Source organism: Lissotriton helveticus, chromosome 1_1 (assembly GCF_964261635.1).
Source record: "Lissotriton helveticus chromosome 1_1, aLisHel1.1, whole genome shotgun sequence".
NCBI lineage: Eukaryota > Metazoa > Chordata > Amphibia > Caudata > Salamandridae > Lissotriton > Lissotriton helveticus.
In genome coordinates this window covers 1,251,321,618-1,251,343,500 of record NC_136057.1, presented here as the reverse complement: position 1 = coordinate 1,251,343,500, position 21,883 = coordinate 1,251,321,618, and the positions used below count along the sequence as shown (strand labels likewise).

Sequence of the window (21,883 nt, the reverse complement as noted above, 5' to 3'; positions counted from 1 at the left end):
TATGATGTGAAAAGTTATGGAATACCATTGATTTAAAGCAAAACATTATTGCATTATTGCACAAACCGTTGGTAGAAGAATGAGAAACTTGGAATGTATTGCATTTTACATTTAAATAATGGTATTAAACATCCCATTTATGTTCAATATATGATAAAAAATGATGTACCACTATATGGTACTTGCATCTTTTCTTCCTATTACCCTTTGTGCAGTTGCGATGTGCTATTAATATTAAACTTTCCAGTGTAATTGTAAATCTTGTCAATCTTTACATCAACAAAAACGAGAATTTAAGGATCAATATATGTAATTCCAGCAAAGTATGACTTCGCCCATGTAGTATTCAGGGTGGTGTCATTTGTATTCGCTCAGTGGTGTCAACTGTTACCTAGAAAAGGTAGATATGCATGAATATATTGCAGCTCCTGAGAAGATCACTTAATTGTAACTAGCAGTACCACTAGATCGGTTTATTTTATTCTTTTAATTTATTTATGGATTTTTGTAAAAGGCTAATTATCACCCACACTTGGTATTTTGAGCTCAAAAAAAGACATGACTTTAGCAAACTCTATTGGGTTCTGATAAAGATAGAATAAGCTTCATAAGTTGTATAAATAAGAACAACGATGCTTTTTATTTACAAGTTTTCATAATTTAAGCTATTAGATCAGGGGTCTTCAAACTTTGGGGCGCGACCCCCCAGGAGGGCTGTGGAGTGATGTGAAGGGGGTCGTTCAGCTTCCCTCCTCCCCCGTCCTGTGTCTCAGCCCGGGCTGCTACAGTGCAGCTCGCGCTGCTGGGGGCTGGCTGGGCAGTGTCTGGAGTCTTATCTCCAGCAGGCCCGAGTTTTTCACAGGTCTTATTAGCATATTTACATGCCTTTGTTAACTGGTTACCAAGGCTTCGTTTTTTTATGGTTCCAGTACCCCCTGGGCCCCCTCTCTGCCTATTCCTTACATTTGTATTTTTACACTTACTGCTGTAGTGTGAGAATGCATTTAATGAAAAGGAATGTACAGTTGGGTTGCCAAAAGAAACATGCCTGCTGTGTGTTGTTTAAAGAGCCTGCAGAGACCTGCTCTTGACACTAAATAGAGTTATAAATAAAAAAGTATGCATTAATTAGTTATGTGACATTTCTGTCTTTGCTCTCTTTAATTATCAGTCATGGATCCATTGAGGAATCCCTAGAACACAATTAAAAGTGCTTTCTATTTATATTTGCTGTTCTAAGTATTCACAGACAAGTGCTAAAAATACAGTTTTAGGTGACTGTTTATTTCTGGGCCATCAAAATAATGAGCTGGTAACCCTAATCAGTTTGTTGCAGGATCAGCACATTATTTATTTCCTCCACCCTCAATCCCTGATTAATGCCATTATAGCAATAGTTTAACTTGTATCTGAAACTCTACGCTTCAAGTTTCTGGGAATGCACCCTGCTTTCAGACAACTCACTTCTCATTCTCGCCTTCACTTTCACGCTCACCCTGCACTCCCAGCGATCAAAATGCACTCACACTGATCACCATGCACTCATAGCGATCACAATGCACTCACACTGATCGCCATGCACTCACAGCGATCGCCATGCACTCACAGCGATCACAATGCACTCACACTGATCACAATGCACTCACACTGATCACAGTGCACTCACACTGATCACAGTGCACTCACACTGATCACAATGCACTCACACTTATCACCATGCACTCATAGCAATCACAATGCACTCACACTGATCACCATGCACTCACACTATTCACCCGCTCACCCTGCACTCACACTGATCACCATGCACTCACACCAATCACCATGCACTCACAACATTCACCCGCTCACAGTGATCACAATGCACTCACACTGATCACAATGCACTCACATCATTCACCCGCTCACCCAGCACTCACACTGATCACCATGCACTCACACTGATCACAATGCACTCACACCATTCACCCGCTCACCCTGCACTCACAGTGATCACCATACACCCACAACATTCACCCGCTCTCTCTGCTCTCACAGTGATCACTCTGCACTAAAAATGTGCTTGCATTGTTCACTCTGTACCTCACCCTGCAGTCACACAAGCACACTTCTCACCCTGCACTCATGTGACACTTCACTCACCTGTCCCCCCTCATTGCTCAATCTGTAGCTCACTCAAACAAGGCCATCACTAACCATGCTTTAATTCGTCCCACTCTGCACTTAAAGCCGAACCCAAATTCATATGTTCACCTCACTCACCCGGTAGTCACTCCTTTTACCCTACTCTCACTCTGTTGCATTGCTCTCCGTGCAGTAACATGGGCACTCTTGTCACCCACACAGTGCAGAAGGTTAAAGTGCCTGGTACAGAGAAGATGTATCATGCACATCACAGAACTGAGTGTGAGTAAACTATGAGTAGCGCTATAAAAAATTAAATGTTTGTCAGACAGGTGCTATAGAGAGATGAGGTGTATGGTTGGTGAGTGGTAGTGAGGGAATTCATGGAGAAGGTGGAAAGACTGTTGCACTGTGTGCGACCAGTGCTACGGCCAGCCCTTTCTGGGAGTGTTAACCCCCACCCAAAGTTCGGGTCTAGTGGATCCCCTGCTTCTGCCTATTATTATTTACATTTGTAGTGCGCTACTGTTACCAAAAGGTGTCCTGGGGCTTATAACCATCTGCCTGCAATGTGAGAGAGGGATCCGGGGTTGGGAGAGGAGAGAAGAGAGGGATGGAAGGAAGGGGGGCGGGGGGGAAAGGGGCATGGGTAAACTGCTTAACTCTGCACAAGACCGCCAGGGTTTGAAGGGACCCGTGCTGCTCCCGGCCGTGGCCAGGTGAGCTTCTAATGTGGCAGCGCATATTCCTGCGGAGTGGGAGGCCCTTCACAAAGGTTTACTAGACATCTTTCTGATGTTAATTGCTGTATTTTGGTTATAAACTGGTACTAATGGGGTGAAATCTTTCCTCAGTGTTACTGCGTTTAAAAAATGTCAAAATAATATAGCAATGCTATCCCAAAATATGCAGCGTCACAGAACATTATATACATTTTCTACTCACACAATTTAGTCCAGCCTGTCGCATAATTTGGTCCTCACCTGCCTCATAATTCCAGTATCCCAGCCTAGAGGTTTAGAAATTTTTGTCAGGAGGGGGTCCTTACGCCTGAAAATGTTGACAGGGGGATCTCGGCATCCAAAAGTTTGAAGACCTCTGTATTAGATTCTTGGTGGAGGTAGAAGGGCATTTAGTTCCACCTGCTAGCTGTTGCCACCATTAAGTCTCGACCACCAACATATTTTAAACAAGTGCTAGGCACCTCTAGTAAGAATGAATCCCTGAATCTTATTTCCCGGCTAGGACAATACCAGCAGATATTTTGGCTGCAAGATCAATGCTTGAAACTGAACATAGTTTTGTACAGCAAACACATGGAATTAAAAACAGTTTGTTCCTTGACAGGAAGCCAGTGCGGCATAGGTAGGGTTGGCGGGATGTGAGTCATTGGGCATAAGCCTGGGCATTTTTAAGACATATTTCGTTGTCTAACTGCAGATATCAGAAAAAGGTAGATCTTCTCTACCTAAATAGAGACTGTTTGTCTTTCCTGATTTCGGCTACCCCTTTAGTAGAATAGAGCCGTCTGAGAGCCCTCTGAGAAATAGTGCTCAGTTTGATTATATATATATATATATATATATATATATCTATCATATGAGTTGGAGTGGCTGAAGATAAGTCAGGCTCTAGTCAAATGCCTGGTCCTGGCTCAGCTCAAGGTCCTCTGGGAGCCTTCAGTCAAAAATATCGCTTCTGCAGCTCAACCTCAATCACCAGGCCCCCACCTTGGCAAATGAGGTGCTGCCCAGTGTTGCCCTGTGTTTGTTTTGCAGATGAGCTGATCATGAAGCCGCTGTAATGTGCTGTGAAAGTGTTCACAGAGGGGTACTATGAACAGCCAAATTTGAATACGGGATGGCTTTTCAGACAAGAATAGGAGAAGGAATTCGTTTTTCTGAGATGCAGTTTTAAAGCAAATTAATGCAATGCTATTTACTAGGACTTCAGAGCTACTTTCTATGGGGTCCATTAGGATGTCGGGCGGATTGCCATCCGCCAGGGTGGCGGTGGCCACCGCCAACCTGGCGGAGGCAATCCGCCCGACAGGCACTCTCGTTTTCCCCTCCGCCAGATTAGGATGGCGGAGGGGACAGCGGCGGACGGAAAGACCATCCGCCGCTTTACCGCCGCGGTCGCCTTGCGACCGCGGTGGTATAAGATTAATATGGTGCCAGCCATATTATGATGGCACAAAGTAGGGGCCTTTCCGCAGCGGCAATGCCGCCACGGAAAGGCAGGCGGAGATTGCTGCGGGGGCCCCCTGCAGGGCCCCCAGGTAGCCACCACTGTCGGGGGGCGCATGGGGGGGTACCTATGGATCTCCGTTAGGGTGGCGGGCGGACAAAGTCCGCCCGCCATCCTAATGGACCCCTATGTTTGGCTGATTAGACAATCAGGGGTATAGCTGGGTGTCGTCTGCATATTGATAAATGGAGATGGTAAAGATAGACGCTAGAGAGTCCATATATAAGTTGAATAGGTGAGGTGATAACATGGAACCTTGTGGTACTCAGTATTTCACTGGAAGCGAAAATTATTAATAGGGCCTTATTGCCACCTGCTCAGGCAGCGAGTACATTACAAGGGAGAGGGCCTTCAACAACCACTATAGCCAGAGGCAGAATGGCTACAAGAATAAAAGAACATTCAAACAACTGAAGGTAGAATGTTCTAAAGTAAAAAGGCCGAAACACCAAGACAAATATTGGGATATTGGAGCAGAAGGCTTATACCAGCTATTATGAGCCCTGAGCCACTTCATTGTCTTCAGTGAAGCTCCCAACATTCCAATGTTCTAATGCAAGTTGAGTTTCAAGAATTGAGATTTTGGAGAGAGTAATGAATTAAACCAGCTCGATACTGTTCCTTCTACTCTCATTAGTATCTATAGTGATGATCGATGGTCTAGCATATTGAATACTGCAGAGAGGTCTAAAAGAACCATTAGGCATGCATATTGATCATCTATGATTTTTAGTGCATCCATTATTTAAATGGAGGGTGTTTCTGCACTACATTTACAGTAAAATATAGATTGAAAAAGATTTAGAAGGATTTTATTTGTGATATGTTTTAGAACTTGGAATGCAACAGCTCTTTCGATTATATTTTCCATGAATCGTATTTAAGTGACTGGTCTGAAGGTTTCTTGAGTCCAGGATGTGTTTCTTGAGGAGTGGAGTGTCTGGGTGGGTTTCAGAGCTATTAATGTTTCAGTTGCTAATCTAACTGCTAACTGCATTGACTGCTACAAATATAAAATCACAAATGTACTAATTTCTTACATTCAGGTGCTATTTCAGTATTTCGGGAATGCATCTATTTGTAAATTGCAGACTACTGTACACTCTAAAACGTCCGATGCACTTTGATAATAACTCTCTTCAAAGTACTCTAACATTCTCAGGGATGATATCTGTGATATAGAAAAACTTGAATAAATACATGAATTAATTGAAAAGGGTCTGTAGTGACACTAATGCTACCCTTGGCAGTTTGGTGAATTGACGTCTAAGGATAACTTGCCATTTTGTTCACGCTAGTTAGCCTCCAGTAACCACAGGTTCAACCATAAATGTGGTTTTGCAGAATCTTGACTTGTGCATTTGCTTATCAAGAGAACAAGTCAGGCTTAACATCTGTACCCATGTGCTTTGTGACACCGACCTTGCAAACATTTAATTTCATTTAAATAATTATGCACGATTGACTGGATGCAGGCAACTGAAGGTTTCTAATCTGTGTACAAATTATGAGCAAGATATATCAGCTTTACTTTTCGGATTTGTGCCAGGCTGAGTTCCCTGTAGTGGGTAACGAGATGAGCTACTGAGCACTCTAAATGAGAAATGATTGGGGTCAGTAAGAGTGAGCATGCAAGCTACACAAAGGGCTATTCTCAAAGGTAGCACTTGTGAGTACGTTACACATGTAGGTCTACTCTTACACTTTCAAGTAACTTTACTACTTGTGGCTATTCACCATTCAAGAGTATAAAGTTACACAAAAGTGTAATTTGTAAGTGTAATTTACAGCTGCCAAACAGGGGCAATAGTAAATCCAGCCTAATCCATGGCCAACCACTAATACTGCAACACACTCTAATAAAAATAATGGAGGCATGTCCTTGTATACCAACCATAACTGAATAAAAAATAATGTTAAATTTGATTAATCTACTTTGAATATTTAAACATATATATAAAACTAACCTAGTAGTAAAAAAATACATACATACATAATTAAAAATAAATATTGTTTTATGATAACGTATTTTAACAACTTTTTTACATTTAAAAATAAATGTGCATCTTTTCATAATAATTAAACTATTTTAAATTAATTCTATGCATAACTTTTTGTAAATTCTTATAACATGAAAACAACTATAAACATTTCAAACTAGGTGAGATCTTTGATTTTAACAGATCTTAAAAATATTTTTAATGTCATTTATATTTATTATTATTTATTTATATAATATCTTTTTACTTTTCCTTATACTTTACCATAGGGAGATCTCTGTTTCAGTGGGGGAGATCTCGCTATGGTAAGTGTAGGGAAAAGTAAAAAAAATTATTAAACTTGAAAACAATTACTAAACTTATTTTTATGTTAAATATTAACTTAAAGAAAGTTTTTATATATGTATTTTAAATGTAGAACAAAATAAAAGAATACTCTAGCTCTGCTACTTTCATTTTAATAAAAAATTGACCTGGCTTAAATATATCAAAGTAATTTAAAAACAAAATCCCCACCTAAATTAAAATAAACTATATGTATTTATTATGTATTTGAAAATAAATGTTCTATATCAAATTAATTATACATAAGTTGCTATATCTTAAATGTTATTGTTACATGCATTTTTATAATAAAAATTACAATATTTTACAACACAATAGTAAATATGCCTTTTTTAAAGATATTTTTTGGATTAAAAAAATGTTTTTATATTTTTATCTATTTTGAATAAATACATGTCATTTAAAAATAGGTTTACTATGGGGCTTAACTTTATGTCTCTACCTCCATTATTTTCTAAGAGAGGGTGTTACAGTACCAGTAGCTGGCCATTTCTGCTGGAGTACATTTACTATGGCTGTGGGTCCTTTTTTCTGTAGTTATATTAGAAGTGCAGTTTGTGACAAGCAATGGACTTACTCTTCTGTAGGCAGGGCCATGCCCCTCCCTAATCCCCCTCAATAGACCTCTCAAACCTCTCCCATTTAGTAGTAAGTATGCCCTGTTTTCCAGCCATTCCTTCCGGTCCCTGCCACTTTTACTACTAGATAGTAAATGTACATTTGCGAGGATCTACCAATAGGAAAGATAGGAGTGGTGGGAGGGTGGAGATTTGCACTCGCTGGTTTGTGAAATGCAGTTTGTACAAAGCAAGTAATACTATTATAGTACTACTTTATGTACTACAAAATGCAGGTTAATGACCCACAGTTCGCAACAGACTCTCTGGATAGACATCGTCAGTCAGTCAAAGTTTTAATTTCAGTGAGGCGAAGAGACTGATCAAAAGGCACCAACATCTTTGTTTTGACTACACCAGAGAACAACAAAGCAGCAAAATAACAATCCATACCAGATAAATAAAAACCATCAATACTAAGGCAAGAAACTTTCAAATAATATAACAATACTATAACATGTATTTTTGTTTTTAGGAGCCTGTATACAAATTAAGAACTCGCTTGCAGAGTTGATGTCATATTTTATAAACAGAGAATATATTTAAAAAAATCAGCATTGTGTTTTTAAGGCCAGCAAGATAAAAACACATGGTTACAGTCCTGGATATTACTCATTCAAAGGGATAGATATGTTCTGCTGTGATAGTACCTGCACAGGCTCCCATATTGAAGTATGCAAAAAAGTGGTGGATGGAATGCCTGAATTAATCTCAGCAACTGATAATTACTCAAAGTTGCATCCTAGTCCATCATTAGTTTGCACACCCTGTAACCTCCATTTGGACCCAGCCATATGCAAATCAGTCTTGACCCTGCTCCAACGGGATGAGTCCAGCCCAAATTGCCAGGCCAGGTCCCGCCTGAACCGGAAAACAAGCAACCCATGATTGGTTTTGCCCTATTTAGGGCCTATCAGTCGGTTATAGCTTGCTTCCAAGATTACAGTGTGCAATGGATCCACGGCTGGGCATACCTATCCCACATAGTGTGACTCACTAAAGTATTGGTGCTTGGTGGAAGACCGTTAAATATTAACAACATAATTACTCTTCATACCCTATGATTGAGTAACATTTCAAGATAGGGTTGCATTTTATTGACTGTAGCAGATTCCATTATCCTTTCATACTTTGTTAGTTTTGAGCAGTGTTCCCTTTCCAGATCAAAAGTTACTTAAGGCTCTATGTCTTTCAAGGCTTTCTTTAGCTGGCTATGAGACTAGTTTATCGGACAGTCAAGGGATATACCAAAGAGTTGCATTGCACTGGAAAGAATTGTTATGGAAGGAACTGCGTGTCCCCTTCCCCTTAAACAAACCTTGCTTCAAAAGCTCCCAAATGGAACCATCTTAGGGTGTAACAGTCGACCCCATCCGATCACTGCTGCTAGAGTCAAAGCACTCTGCAATTGCAACTCTAGTCATGGGGCTTGGACTGGGACAGAAGCGTTCATGGACCATAACTTACATAGGATTTCCCCCTCCACTTTATTTAGGTAAGACCACGAGGTATGGAGTACATATTCACTTGTATAAAGGAGCAAGGCAGGGATCTTAACCATATAGATTTAATTAGGGGGTAGCTTTATCATACTTTCACACAAAACAACGTAGCAAGACAACTTGCTGCGCTGCTTGAAAGGGAGAGGGCAGGAATGGACCATATTTACCAATATATGGCCCATTCCTGCTCTCTGCCTGTGCTGGTGCACGATGGGCTGCTTTTCTCCAACTCAGGCACCCTTGCGCCGCGGTGCAAGGGTTTCTACATTGTAGGCAGGATTGTTTTTGTGCAGGAAGGGGCACCTTTCTGCATAAAAACAATCCTCAGAGGCATTTTCCTCTTTCTAAGTCTGCTGCAGAATGCAGCAGGCTTAGAAGAGGAAAGAACCTGGAGAAATAAATATATTTCTCCTTGTTGAGCCTTTGACGAAAATGCCTACAATTCCGCTGCATCCCCAGGTCTACCAATGTTGGTAAATCTGGGAATGCATCAGAATGCATGGGTGGATGTGTGGGAACACCCATGCTCCGCCCATGTAATGCCCCACCACAATGTGTAGCACAAGGTAGCAACATGCGCTGGCTTGTATTACACCAGATTTACCAAGCCTCTCAGAGGGGCCTTGCTTGACTTTGTACAACCGAATCTAAGTTTTATGTCTCACTGCATGGCCTTCCATGGAGCAAAGGTGACACAAAACTATGATAAATCAGGCCCTAAGTGTTTAAAGAGCTAGCGCCCTAGGGACTTCTAGTGGTACCTAAATCCCTCTGTGCATGAGCTGGTATATTACCCCGTTCCAGGATCATCTGGTGACCAAAACGTAGGTCGAAGGAAAGAAAATCTCCTTTCTAAGTAAAAATATGATTTTACAATAACTGGGTACAGTGGAAGATGGAATCTCAGTCACCTTGAAATATTAATGTCCAACTCAGCGTTGTGTGTAGATAAGATTTATAAAACAAACTCATATATATAAAACTAAAGCCCAGACCGCTGAGTGGATTTATACCACATTTGGCAGAATGTTAGATCTTGGTCCAGAAAGAGTGCTTTTTATGATTTGGTGTGAATTTGTTTAGTAGTTTTTGGGCAATTAATGCTCAAAAACTTTGTTTATCTAGGAACATGGAGCCTCCATGGATCCTGACTGATCTCCACTTTAACTTGCACCCTCTCCATGCACTGCTCATTACCCCACGTAGTACATCTTCTATGACACCACTGAAAATATCTCTGTAACATTTGCAGTTAAAATATTAATGAGAAAACTGTGCATGGCGGGGGTGCGAGTTACAGTTACATTAGGGCACGAGTTATAGATATATCTATATATATAGTTACTTGAGATAACTATAACTGGTAAATCTTAGGGGGTTCTAGAGTTCAAAATACTACGTTGTTACTGAACATTTCAACTAACTATTACATTACTTTAACACCTTGCCTGCGTCGAACGTTCAGCTCCAGTGCTGAACGTTCTTAAAACGGGTGGGGCACCATCAGCCAATGGACGTTCGCAGCACTACCAAGGTAGTGCACGTGACGACCGTTGGCCGACGGCAGCAGCCAAGGGGTTAACCTTTGTTTTTTTCAGTGATATATGTTATAAACAGTTCATAAAAAGGATTTGTACAACACTGCACACAAAACTACATAGTAACAAACATAATACTGCTATGCAAAAGGCTACTTCTAGTGAGGTTGTGGATGCAATCAGAGCAGAAAGAAAAAAGACAATACAGTATGACAACCACGATCATTGGTTTGCAAACTGTTCAATGACTGTAAAGCTCAGGTTATGCCATAGATGGAGAAAGTAAAGAACGAATGCATGCAATATGAAATGGTATGATCAAGTATAAAACAGCTAATGTTCATGGAGCTATACCATAGAGACATAATGTATCAAGATGGACATATTCAATGATGATCCAAACCCAAAGGTTTGCGAGCACCAACATTGAACAGCAGGAAGAAATCAGAATAGTATCAACAGTGCCAAGAGTGCTTGCAAATCACTGGGACCATGGCTTGACTTTCATGCCTATAAGCAGTGACAATGGCCCAAGACGCCATGTCTTGAAATGGACCACATACGTCGCTGAATCCTGCTACCTTGCAAGCTACCTGTATGCTTGGTTCCTGTGGATGGTAAGGTCACGGGAGCAGGTGTTTAAGAATGGGTACTTATTTGAAGTTTTACTGTTTCCCTATTATTTTTATTCCTCTGGATTTACATGATGGCTCTCAGAGGTTTCGGTTTTTGAATATTTTTGAATTGTTTAATGTGGCTGTTCTGATTGATATAATGCTTTTGTATTTTTGTGTATCCTGTTCATTTTAATGTGTTGCTGTATAGTTTTGAAGGGGTTTCACCCTAAATAAACATGAATGATTAATTGACTGAATTGAACAAGAAAAAAGGGATACAAATATTAAATGTTGGAGCTATTGTGTTATGGTGACATGGCTGAGTTACCACCACTCAGATGCAGATGCTGAATCAGTCTCTTATTCAGACTGCTATCTTCACTAGTGCAGTTCTTGAGGAGCTCAGACTATGTAAGCATAGCAAACATCGGTGTCCAACCAGGTTGAATTCTCAGCTGCCCACCTCTGTCTTTTGGTGCGGAATAGACTTGGCTGTGGATATCTTTAGGATATTTTGGCGGGCAGAACTTCTGCAGCTTTCTGGAATCCACCACACTCGACAATGGGGGCAACTATAGCATGGTAGGTCAACAGAGCTTCAGTAGGACCTTGGCTTAGACCCAGACCCAAGAAGTATGCAGCATTATGTCTCCACATGCTGGATACACTTCTACAAGAAGAGGCCTCTGCCAGGAAAATTTCAGAAAGCTACAGGACAACTCAAGCTTATATTCCCAAAGGTGGGCACTTGCTAGAAGTCCAGTGCCCAGTAATAATACATGTTTTCTTACAATTTTAAAATGTGAGCTAAACAGGCTGGGGTCAGATTAATTGGGATTGAACTGATGAACACTAATGTTCACAAAGTGTTATGCCTGGTATGACTGCTTGTAATGTTTGCAAACATTTTATCAAAAAACAAATATGTATATAATGTCTCCACATTGTTGGTCTTTAGTCACTTGAATTTTTTTATCTGTACTCCAACTCGGAGTACCATTTATATCTTTAGGTATTGGATTCAGGATATAAATTATGTGTACACAAATGGGCCCTATCTTCTTGCACCTGTTGACTTCAGTTTACAGGGGAGACTGGTAGGCATTCCACCAAGGTAACACTAAAAACTAAGAATCAGCTACCATCAGCCAGGTCTTGGTCGAAACAGCTGACCGGACAACCCCCTTAGGGCTAGATGCAGGGAGTCCACTGTAAATCTCTGTTCTTAGGGCTCACCCAAGGGATGACCCTGAGGAAACAAGCCTGCAGTATGAGAGGTCTGTAGGAATTAAGGGTTCCTCAAACTGTCAACGAAGATGAAGTGCAGAAGAGAACTTCAAGGGACAGGAACGCTAGTATGTCACCTGAACAGCTTGTCTTGGACTTTTTTCCTTCTAGATTGTGATAGACTAACAAGATATTACAAGAATGAGAAACGATTTTCAATTTACACCATGTCACATTAACCTCCACTGTTGATTGATGCAAAAACACTTCCTGAGAGGTCAAAAATGAGAGGCAGATTCCTGAAAATGCATACCTCGCAAGTCGAGAGACAGAAACACACTGTTATATGGTTCAATTTTTGGGGTGAAAGACCATGGACGCCATTTAGGGAGAGCCAGTGGACAAAGCTGCAACCGATGCCTGGCACCTTCGCAGCCCCGGCCATTCAAGGTGGCAAAGCAGTGTTACGGAAGACGATAAATAATCTCCTTATGAGCAATGTTTACAATTTGCTGCTTCACTTCGTTTTAAATTCACCAGAGGAATAGCACTCTTCTGAATAAACAAAAAAAGGTGAAATAAAAACACACATTGTTGGCCAACTTCTGTTTATTCATTGTGAATACATTTAGAACCATACCTCCACCTTAGTTCTTAGTAATAGTGATCAAGTGATCATAAATGAAAAATGGTTTAACAGTCATAGGAATACTGTAAGCCATTAACAGTGTTTGTTTTGTAGAACAATATCCTCCAGTAAAAAGGAAAAGAAATAAATGTGTAATGTTTACATGCCAGAATTCTAATTAGAATACAGGTGCATAAAATAGACGTGTATTTGTGTTAGTAACTGCTGTGTTGTTTTAACTGTGCACTTATTATGGTGTCCTTAACCTCAGGGTTAAAGATCATATTATGTCACTTCCTATGATGTCACTGAGATCAAAGGATTTGTGATGTCTCACCATGAAGAATAGGGTTCTAAAACGATTCCTTCTGAATATACTTCTACAGTGTATTCATAAGGTAAATGAATGCACCACCACCAGTGTACACAAAAAGAGCCGTGTTGCAGCTGGGATCTACAAATATATCACTTTCTGGGGATGGCAGGGAGCACCATAGGCTAAATGCATACTTGCCAGCATACAGTCGATGTTCCTGACTGTATATTAACGTCAGCACTATCAGTTGTTAAGACTGTGAAAATCAGGTATACGATACGGGGTTGTACCATTTTTTTTGTAATCAAGAGTAGCCATTATTATGCAAATTATACTTTCCCAGCTGCTTTTGAAAACACAAATAATTAGAAATTATTATGATTTCCAGAATTGGAAGATGGACAGAAAAATGGCATGGTCAGCGAACGCACAGAAGCCTTCACTACGGCAAGGAACCTTCTGGCATCTGGAGCAGATGCCATTGAGCGGATTATGTCTTCTTATAAGGAGGTACTGTGCAGGCGTAATGATTCTGATGATCAGCTTGAGCTAAACATGATCTCCGTGTTATATGCCCGGTCCAGTCCTAAGGTCCGACAGTGGTCTTTATGCAGAGCCATTTGTGATATTCGAGTTTCATTCAAGTTCATCCAACTATCTGCACTGGGATTCTGCTTATAGTTATATTTGGTTAAGGGTTGAGCAAAGTAAACTTAGTGTTTGAATAAACATATAGAGTAAAGGTATATGGTATGAATGCCTTATCCTACTTAAAAAAGTGGTAAAGCAACTGCCATGAAAGTTGGAGAAATCTGTGAAAAAGACATTGCTTTGAGAAGTTAAAAAGATGTGTACAAAATTGTGCCCATATTGTTCCTCAGATACCGAATACGTTTGACATTACAGCATCGTGTGCCGGAGATGATGGCGATTGACTCACTGAAGTCTCTATTGGGTTCGTTCATGGTGGCATGGGGTTATTGTTGGGTTATATGTATCAGTTGGAGAAGCAGATTCACCTCTTAAGGCTAGGGGATGCCCAGTCCTTCAATTCATGGATGGCAGGTCTCTTTAAGGTCACTCCTGACTTGTCCCCATAAGCGGACAGTTCGTGGAGTGAAATGTGCCATTATTTTAATTAAAGGTATGTCCTCTGTTTCTCATTCTTCTGTTCGTGGCACATCCTTATTGGGGAAAGGGAACAAAATCCTTGTTTTAGGAGTAAGGACATTCAGAAAACCGATCACCTGCGCCCATCTGTTCTCACTTCCTTGTCTTTCGTTGACAGCTTTGTATTTGTTTTACATTGTTTCTCTTCAGAGACCATTTTGCTTGTATGTACAAATGTGTGCTTTCATTCTCCTAGGCACTTTGCAATGAACAGCAGTCTTTCTCTTTTGAAACATTGTTCCTCTTTAGAGACCAGTATGCTTGTGTGTACAATTGTGTGCTTTCATTCTCCCCTGCATTTTGCAATGGACAGCAGTCTTTCTCTGTTGAAATCCTGGTTGCTCCTTCTAATTTTCCTTCTATTCCTGAAATTGCTTAACCATATACCGCATTGCAGTACCATACCAGGGGCTGTCTTCCAGAGCAACCTAATCTTGTGACATCTGGTGAAGCATGTCTCCCCTAGTCTTGTTGTTGCATGAATGGGAAGCAGAAAGCAAGAAAACTGCATTTTTCTCAGTTCTTTGTGTCTGGAGACCAGTGCTTTCTTGGCACTTGGGTAGAAATAGATTCTTTCAGTCTGAAACTGAGCTCCTCTGGTAGCCTTTCCACTGCGCAAGTCTTAACGGACATGATGCATAGTGTTGTGCAGATAGTAGACCGCGATAGAACCCGGATACAGAAGAGGAAGAGCAGCACACATTCTGAGCTACAGATCACACAGACATGGTGCAGGCAGGGAGAAGTAGTAGTTCTCGTTTCCTATGTGCTAAAGGTAGTGTGCCAGGATTAACTACATGTGAGGAAATACCAGCCCATATCACAAGATGGTCTATGGACCTTTTTGGGATTCCTGTTGCATTTTCAGGCAGTGTTCAGTAGGAATTTAAAATGGCGCCGCTTCTATCTTTCCCCTCGAATTCTTCAACTCTGCAGCAGGAGGATGCACTGATATTCATGGGGTAAAGTCCCTTCAAGGTCATGGGTACATTTTTCTCTGAATTGTTTGTGAGGCAGAGGTCATTCTCCATGCCTTTATGGTTTCCCATTACACTGTTTGTCAGTGGCTGTATTTCCAGTGCCTCAGACTCCTCTGCAATAAATGCCTTCTGTGCACCAAAATATATGGCCATTTTATGGACCTTTGATTCCCAGAGACATCATAGTTCATTGTTGCTGACAAAGACCCTGAGATGTTGTCCCTTGAAAATTGACACAACTTACCAGAGCCTTCAGGGATTTCATGGGCTTTTTCTTTTTCCCCTTCTCACCCTCAAACACCCAAGGATGCAGACAAAAAAAAGAAGGTGTTCAACAAACCTCAATCTTTCTCCAGCCATGTCAATTATGCCAAGATAACTGAAAAATGGAAGGGGCAAGAACCCTCCCTAATGGTGAAAAGGGGTCTAGCTCTGAATCACCCCACCAGAAAGAAACAGACGTTCAAAGTGCCATCCTGGGCATTTTGAAAAGTATTGACATGTTATTGAGGTCAAGTCAGGGTACAATATATATAGATGTTCATTTGTGGTGATAGTTTTTGAATGCACCCAGCCATTTGAAAAATCTTATGCGGTTTTTGCATTTTCAGCTTGGGGTATCGACCTTTTCGTTTCTAATTCTGCTCTCCCAGATGAGAAATAAAAGCATGCAGATACTATCAGCCTAAAAATATGGCTCATGGCAGTCCCATTCCTCAGAAATATGAACACCAATACCATCTAGCAGTATTCTTCCCACAATCTGGGGCAATTTACAGTTTTCTGATCACATCCAACACAGTTACGATGTGGCCAGTGGGTACTCAACTCCTGCTGCAACCATGTAGCTATAACATTGAGGAGCAAGGCCATCGCTATTACATTTAGGCTCATTCCATGCTTTAAGCCTTTCATGATAACTCCAATGGCAAAAGAGAAGGTGCTTTTGGTGAACAGGTTGGCTTTGCTTCTCAAAGCAATGCCTTTCTCATCTAGTATAGAGCAAGATCTGTCAGTTGATGTACATCTAAAGCTTATGCTGACACCTCTGATTCTATTACATGGCTTGGAGTCCAGCAGGGGAATGGTTTTTTATGGGTTTTACGAAAGGAGATCCCAGAAGAATAACCATTGTGTGGATAGAAATAGAAGCACAGAAGATACATAGTGGAGACCTTTTCAGACAAGACTGGTGCTCAGGAATGTAAGAAGGAGTCCCAATGCTGGGTCGGATTTCCTGACCCCAGGATACATCATTGTGGATATCACATTAACAGAGTCTCTTTATGTTTGCAATCTTGGAAAAAGCTTTTCTGTGGTTCTTAGACAGGGTCTCCTATTCAGAACCCCTCCTGCCCTTGTAACTTTGTCGAAGATTCTCGCAATTGTCTTGTATCTTAGACCTCGGGCTCAGGTTAGGAATTCTAGTGGCACAGGGTAAGCGAGCCCGATCATCACTGACAATACTAAGTGAATAAGCAAGGCTAAACATCTCTCCTACTCTATGAGATGGTGTTCAATATGTGTTGTTTGACAGCAAGCCAAGGTATCTCTCTTTCTGCTACACATCCAACAAGGACTCACAATATATAGGAGGAAAAGCTAATCAAGCTGTGATTTGCTCTTCATGGCTGAGTCCCACATAACAATGCATTAGATCAACAATGTTATCAGTAGAATCAGCTCTCGGGGTCCTCGTCATTCAGGAGGAGCCCAGGGAGTATATCAGTGACACGTCCTGGAGTGGGAAAGACTATTCTGCCTCAGTTGACACCACACAGTTCTCTGTGTCACATCTTTCTGATTCCTCCTACATGTCCCTTTAAGTTCTGTGTCGCAGATCTTCCTGATGAGCCTTTTCCATTACCTCATTGGTCAGATATTTTCTCCTAGAAGAGGAGTCAGAGCCCTTATTACAGATAGTCATGGTCTTAAAGGTTCCTCTTAAAAGAAAGTTTCCATCATTGATGTAGCCAATGAAATACCTCTGGGATAGCAAAATAGGAGCAAGTGGCTATACCAGCAAAAAAGACCTGGGAGAAATTGTGGAATTGCAGAATTTATCACTCCTGATAATTATCTGGACGGTACAAATTTAGCATTACATCAAATTGTGATCCCTGTACACACAGCAGGTTGCAAAGGAATCAGAATGTTATGGTTAACTTGTGATCGTGGCCTAATGCTTTGAGTTCAATCCAGTGGCTTGTTTCCTGGTCCATGATCTATCCCTTATAATAAGCCTGGTTAAATATTAATATTTAAAATTTCAAGAACTGGTTCTCTAAACATATTTTCATATATTCCTCCACTTATTATACTGAATATGATAGTTTGATATTTCAATGTTTTAGCCTTGTTGGCACATATGCAGCTTCAACGCATGGCCTCCGCTGGCATGTAACTAATTACACAGCAAATCCTTCATTTCGTATTGAGATAAAAACAGGACTATAATGAAGGCAAATTCCCCCTTTTTTTAGTCCTGCTTTTATTCCTAAGGCATGGAAACAAATGAAGAAAACTTGAGAAGCAGCAAGTCCCAATAACCTTGAGCAAAACAAAATGTATTGAGAACTAAAAGGGTTAAAAAAAAAAAAAGCTCCGGCAGCAGAGAGAAGCCGCTACTAGAGCGGCAAATAAATATAAAGGACCCCATTATCATTTTTTTGTCCACCTGACCTCAAGATGGGCACCCAAAGGGGAAACATCTTTTTTTTAAGTAGATTGTGATGTTAGGGTCAGGTTTGACAGAGAGTGCTGACAACAATAAATCAATGAGAAAAACGGGCTGATAAAAATGAGTTCTAGTGTAATGATGAGAATCTGCTAGAAGGTTAAATTAATAGAAGTGTCCAGATTGCAATGTGAAAAAGCTACCTGCAGCTGAAAGGTAAAAACACATGAGCGTGACAGCAATGAGGTGAAACTGGCGCAAGGTCAAAATTTCTTTTTTCATTTAAAAGCTTTGCTCAAGTGGCAATAAGGAGGAGATGCCTCAAGGAGCTGGAGCAAAGGATATATATAAGCCGGGGCACAGTCATTGTTATCTCCGCCTGACCCGCTTAATTGTGTAGTGTTATCTCTTCCGTGTATTTCATTATCCAGAGAAAGTGCTTAATTACGGGACAATTAGACCCAACATTAGCTCTAGACACACAATGTAAACAGTAAGTAACATAATCTGTATTTTCAAACGTAAGGTATTCATTTAGTGATGTGTTAATTACAGTGAGTGCTTCGTTACAGGATTTCTAGTTATGTTTACCAAAGCGCACAGTGCTGTGGGACACTATTTTACTTGTGGTTGTCTTGGCAATAAATTGTGGAGGCTTGCTGTATCTAGGAAAAGGGCGTATTTACGTTCAGTTGTAATGTAAATAGGTTATACATGTGTTAGATGCTCTAAAGCACCCTTACGCCATAGTACATTGGGTCTTGAATTAGGAGCAGGATTGTTTTTGTGCAGAAAGTGACACATTCCTGCACAAACACAACCCTTAGAGGCATGATCCTCGTTCTACGTCTGCTGTAGAATGGAGCACATATAAGTATCAAGGAGAAATTGAGATATTTCTCCTCGTTACATCTCTGTTGGGTAGGTGCACCATTTTGGCACAAACCTAGGTTTACATGTCTTTGAAAATCTGAGGTTGTGTCAGAATTCATGGGTGGATGAATGGAAACGCCTGTGCTCCACCCATGTATTGCCTACCAGATGCAAAGTAATGTAAGGCAATGCTATGTGCTGTGTTGCATTAATTTGCATTTACTAAACCATGCAAAGCGACACAAAGGGGCTTTGCGTGGGTTAATCAATGGCAAAAATTATTTTGCGTCTGGGCTGCACCACAAAGTGAATCAACCCTAACTCAAAATCATAATAAATCTAAGCCCTTATTTTTTGGGCAATAAAAAAATTGAAATGTATAATGTTCCTATCATGTCAGTACTCCATTTAAAATGTAAGAGGTATATAAAATGTACATTTATTTATATTAGTACCTTGTGTTATCATATAATTGTGCATTTAAGAGTCTCTTAACTTCAGCAATATAAGCTATTGTGATGTAATCGAGATTAATGCAATGTGACATCATTTCCTTGGAGGATTCAGTGTTAGATTATATGATGTCACTTCCTGTGATGGCTTTGGGTCAAAGGGAAGTCATGTGATCTCACTTCCGTAACTCCTGGCATTTTGGTAAATTGACGCCCACGTGTAGCAGTTGCTATCTTGTCATGTCGTTGCTTTTTACCACCCTCTTTCTCTTTGAAACAGACTAGTGCTGGGAAGTGCTGAATAATACCACCTTATCTCTTATATGCGAACAGGATAAGCTTGTTTTAAAAGGCGAGGGTGGTGGTTCACAGAAAGAGAATATGTTATTGCACTAGACTGAATGGCACTTCCTGTTTTCGGTTAGGGACTCCACTTTCAAGTCCTGGTATGGATGTTCAGAGAAAGCATTACAAACCCCTTGTGAATTTGAATACTGCTGTAGAGTGCAGCAGTCTGTCTCCTTTAGGTGAATGCACTTGCTTTATTATTGAGAGGTTAGACCTGAATATTTCTCGGTAATACCTGATCTATTTCCGCAGGTCACAGAATTGGCTGGCTACACAGCTCGAGTGTACAATATGTTTTTAGTCTTCAATGAAGTTCAGAGAGGGATATACAAGAGAGCTGCTATCGAAGAATCCGACAAGGAATCAAAGAATGAAGGCCGGGCAGACCTGCACATTGATGGGCCTTTAGAAATTAAAGGTAAGCAATCATAAAAAGTTATGGCTGAGAATCCATTGTTTTATTATGTTTGTCATTCTGCGGGATTAGGCCGATACAGGAATCCTCTGATGACATTAGTTGTCATCAGTGATACAATCAACTATGTCATTTAACATGTCATAAATGATGTAATATTTGAGGTCATACACAGTGCATTGTGGGGATGCAATTTATAGTTATCTCAGTAAAATATAACTGGAAACTTTCAGTGGTTTGTTTTCTTTTTAAATGTTAGTTTTTATTTTGATTCAACACCTAACTTTACCTTTTGTTTTTTTGTGTGAATTTCTAGGATGCTTTTTTAACATAAACTAAACTTGAATACCCGTATACCTAAGTATAATGTCACTTCAACCTTTGTTTTTGCATTGAATTGCTCTGTTTCTTTTAATATAAGGAAAGGTCTTATTACCAAACCTAACTATAACGTCACTTTAACCTTTGTTTTTGGTTTTTTAGCAAATTTCCGTTTTTTTAATCATATCCAGGCAAATACCCTGATTTTGGCCATATGCAGAGGGTGTTTGACTGCCGCATTCAACATCGGCGTGCAGCCACCCCGCTGTGCACAGCAGTAGTGCAAAGTGGTGGGTTGGCTGCAGGGCCTTGGTCTGGACAGGCCCACCAACCCGCTGGACCCCTGGACTTCTCTTCACTTGCCCTCACACACTCCCTGCATCCATCACAGCCACGGTGGCCGATCCTTCTTTTACATCGCTGTCAATACCTGTAACGACCTTCCCCTCCAGCTTTGTACAGCCCCCTTGCTGGCAGACTTCAGAAAAAGACTCAAGACCTGGCTTTTCGACTAAGCCATAGCACCCAGATACCCCTAGGGGTGATAGTGCTGCAATCTACAAATGCTGATTGATTGATTGACCTTCCCACAAAAAGCCAACTCTAAGCTACACACGGTCTTCGGCTGTACACAGCAGGAGGTTGGCATCAGGGCTAGGCCTTTGTCCACCCCCTACATTCAATCCTCCATGGACAGCCAACCCCTTGAATAAGGCCAACTCCCCTGTGGGTAACCAACCCCCCCACCCCCCAATGCAGACATCTAAAGGGGAGGTTTGTGCAGTGCTTCCTGTGGGAGACCATGATACCACTTAGGATCCTGCTAGACTATTCTGGTACTTCATGGAAGGGCCACACAGGGTCCCCCAGGAATACTGTTGGACCTGTGACATGAACATTTTTTAAAACAACTTTGCCCCAGCGGATTCCTGTGGATCCCTCACATGTGGCTGGGTATATCTATACTGCCCCTTTAAACCTTATTCTTAAAACTTTAACAGGATACGGGGACCCTGAGTCCTGCAATGGCGGCCTCAACAAATAGTTCTGATATGTGGCCAGACAACCTGATCGCTCGGTACTGCCGGACCGGTGTCCTTCCTGCTTTACCAAGGTGCTCAACTGGAGAAAGCTCCCTTGGCCAGATGGCTCTATTTTAATTTTCTGTACTGCAGCGCTCCAGTGGGACCAACCTTCCAGATATACCTAACTTTTTAACCCTTTAATGACCAGCCCAGCACCTCTTTAAACGCTAATTTCTCAAAAACGGCTAAACAGATTTCCACCCAATTACAAAAAGCAGGCTTCTGTGTAAAGTTCATTTTTTTTTGCAAATTTGGTGTAATTCCATGCATTCGTGCTTTTTCTGCATCTGCGAGCAAATTTTACTATGTGAATTGACATGGGGATGCACAGTTTTACGACCTCCCCCCCCCTTTTTCTTTGGTCCTGCTTGATGGATACGCACAAAACGTTCTATGAA

The 21,883-nt window shown here is 41.0% G+C and overlaps 1 protein-coding gene across 1 annotated transcript in view; it reads left to right on the top strand.

Moving 5' to 3' along the window:
• Positions 1–21,883, top strand: part of ABCD2 (ATP binding cassette subfamily D member 2) — a 218,981-nt gene that overhangs the window by 61,625 nt on the left and 135,473 nt on the right. Inside the window, exons 3-4 of the mRNA XM_078679996.1 lie at positions 13,553–13,674; positions 19,917–20,082. Coding sequence (XP_078536122.1) covers positions 13,553–13,674; positions 19,917–20,082 — 288 coding nt within the window. The remainder of the gene's footprint in view (positions 1–13,552; positions 13,675–19,916; positions 20,083–21,883) is intronic.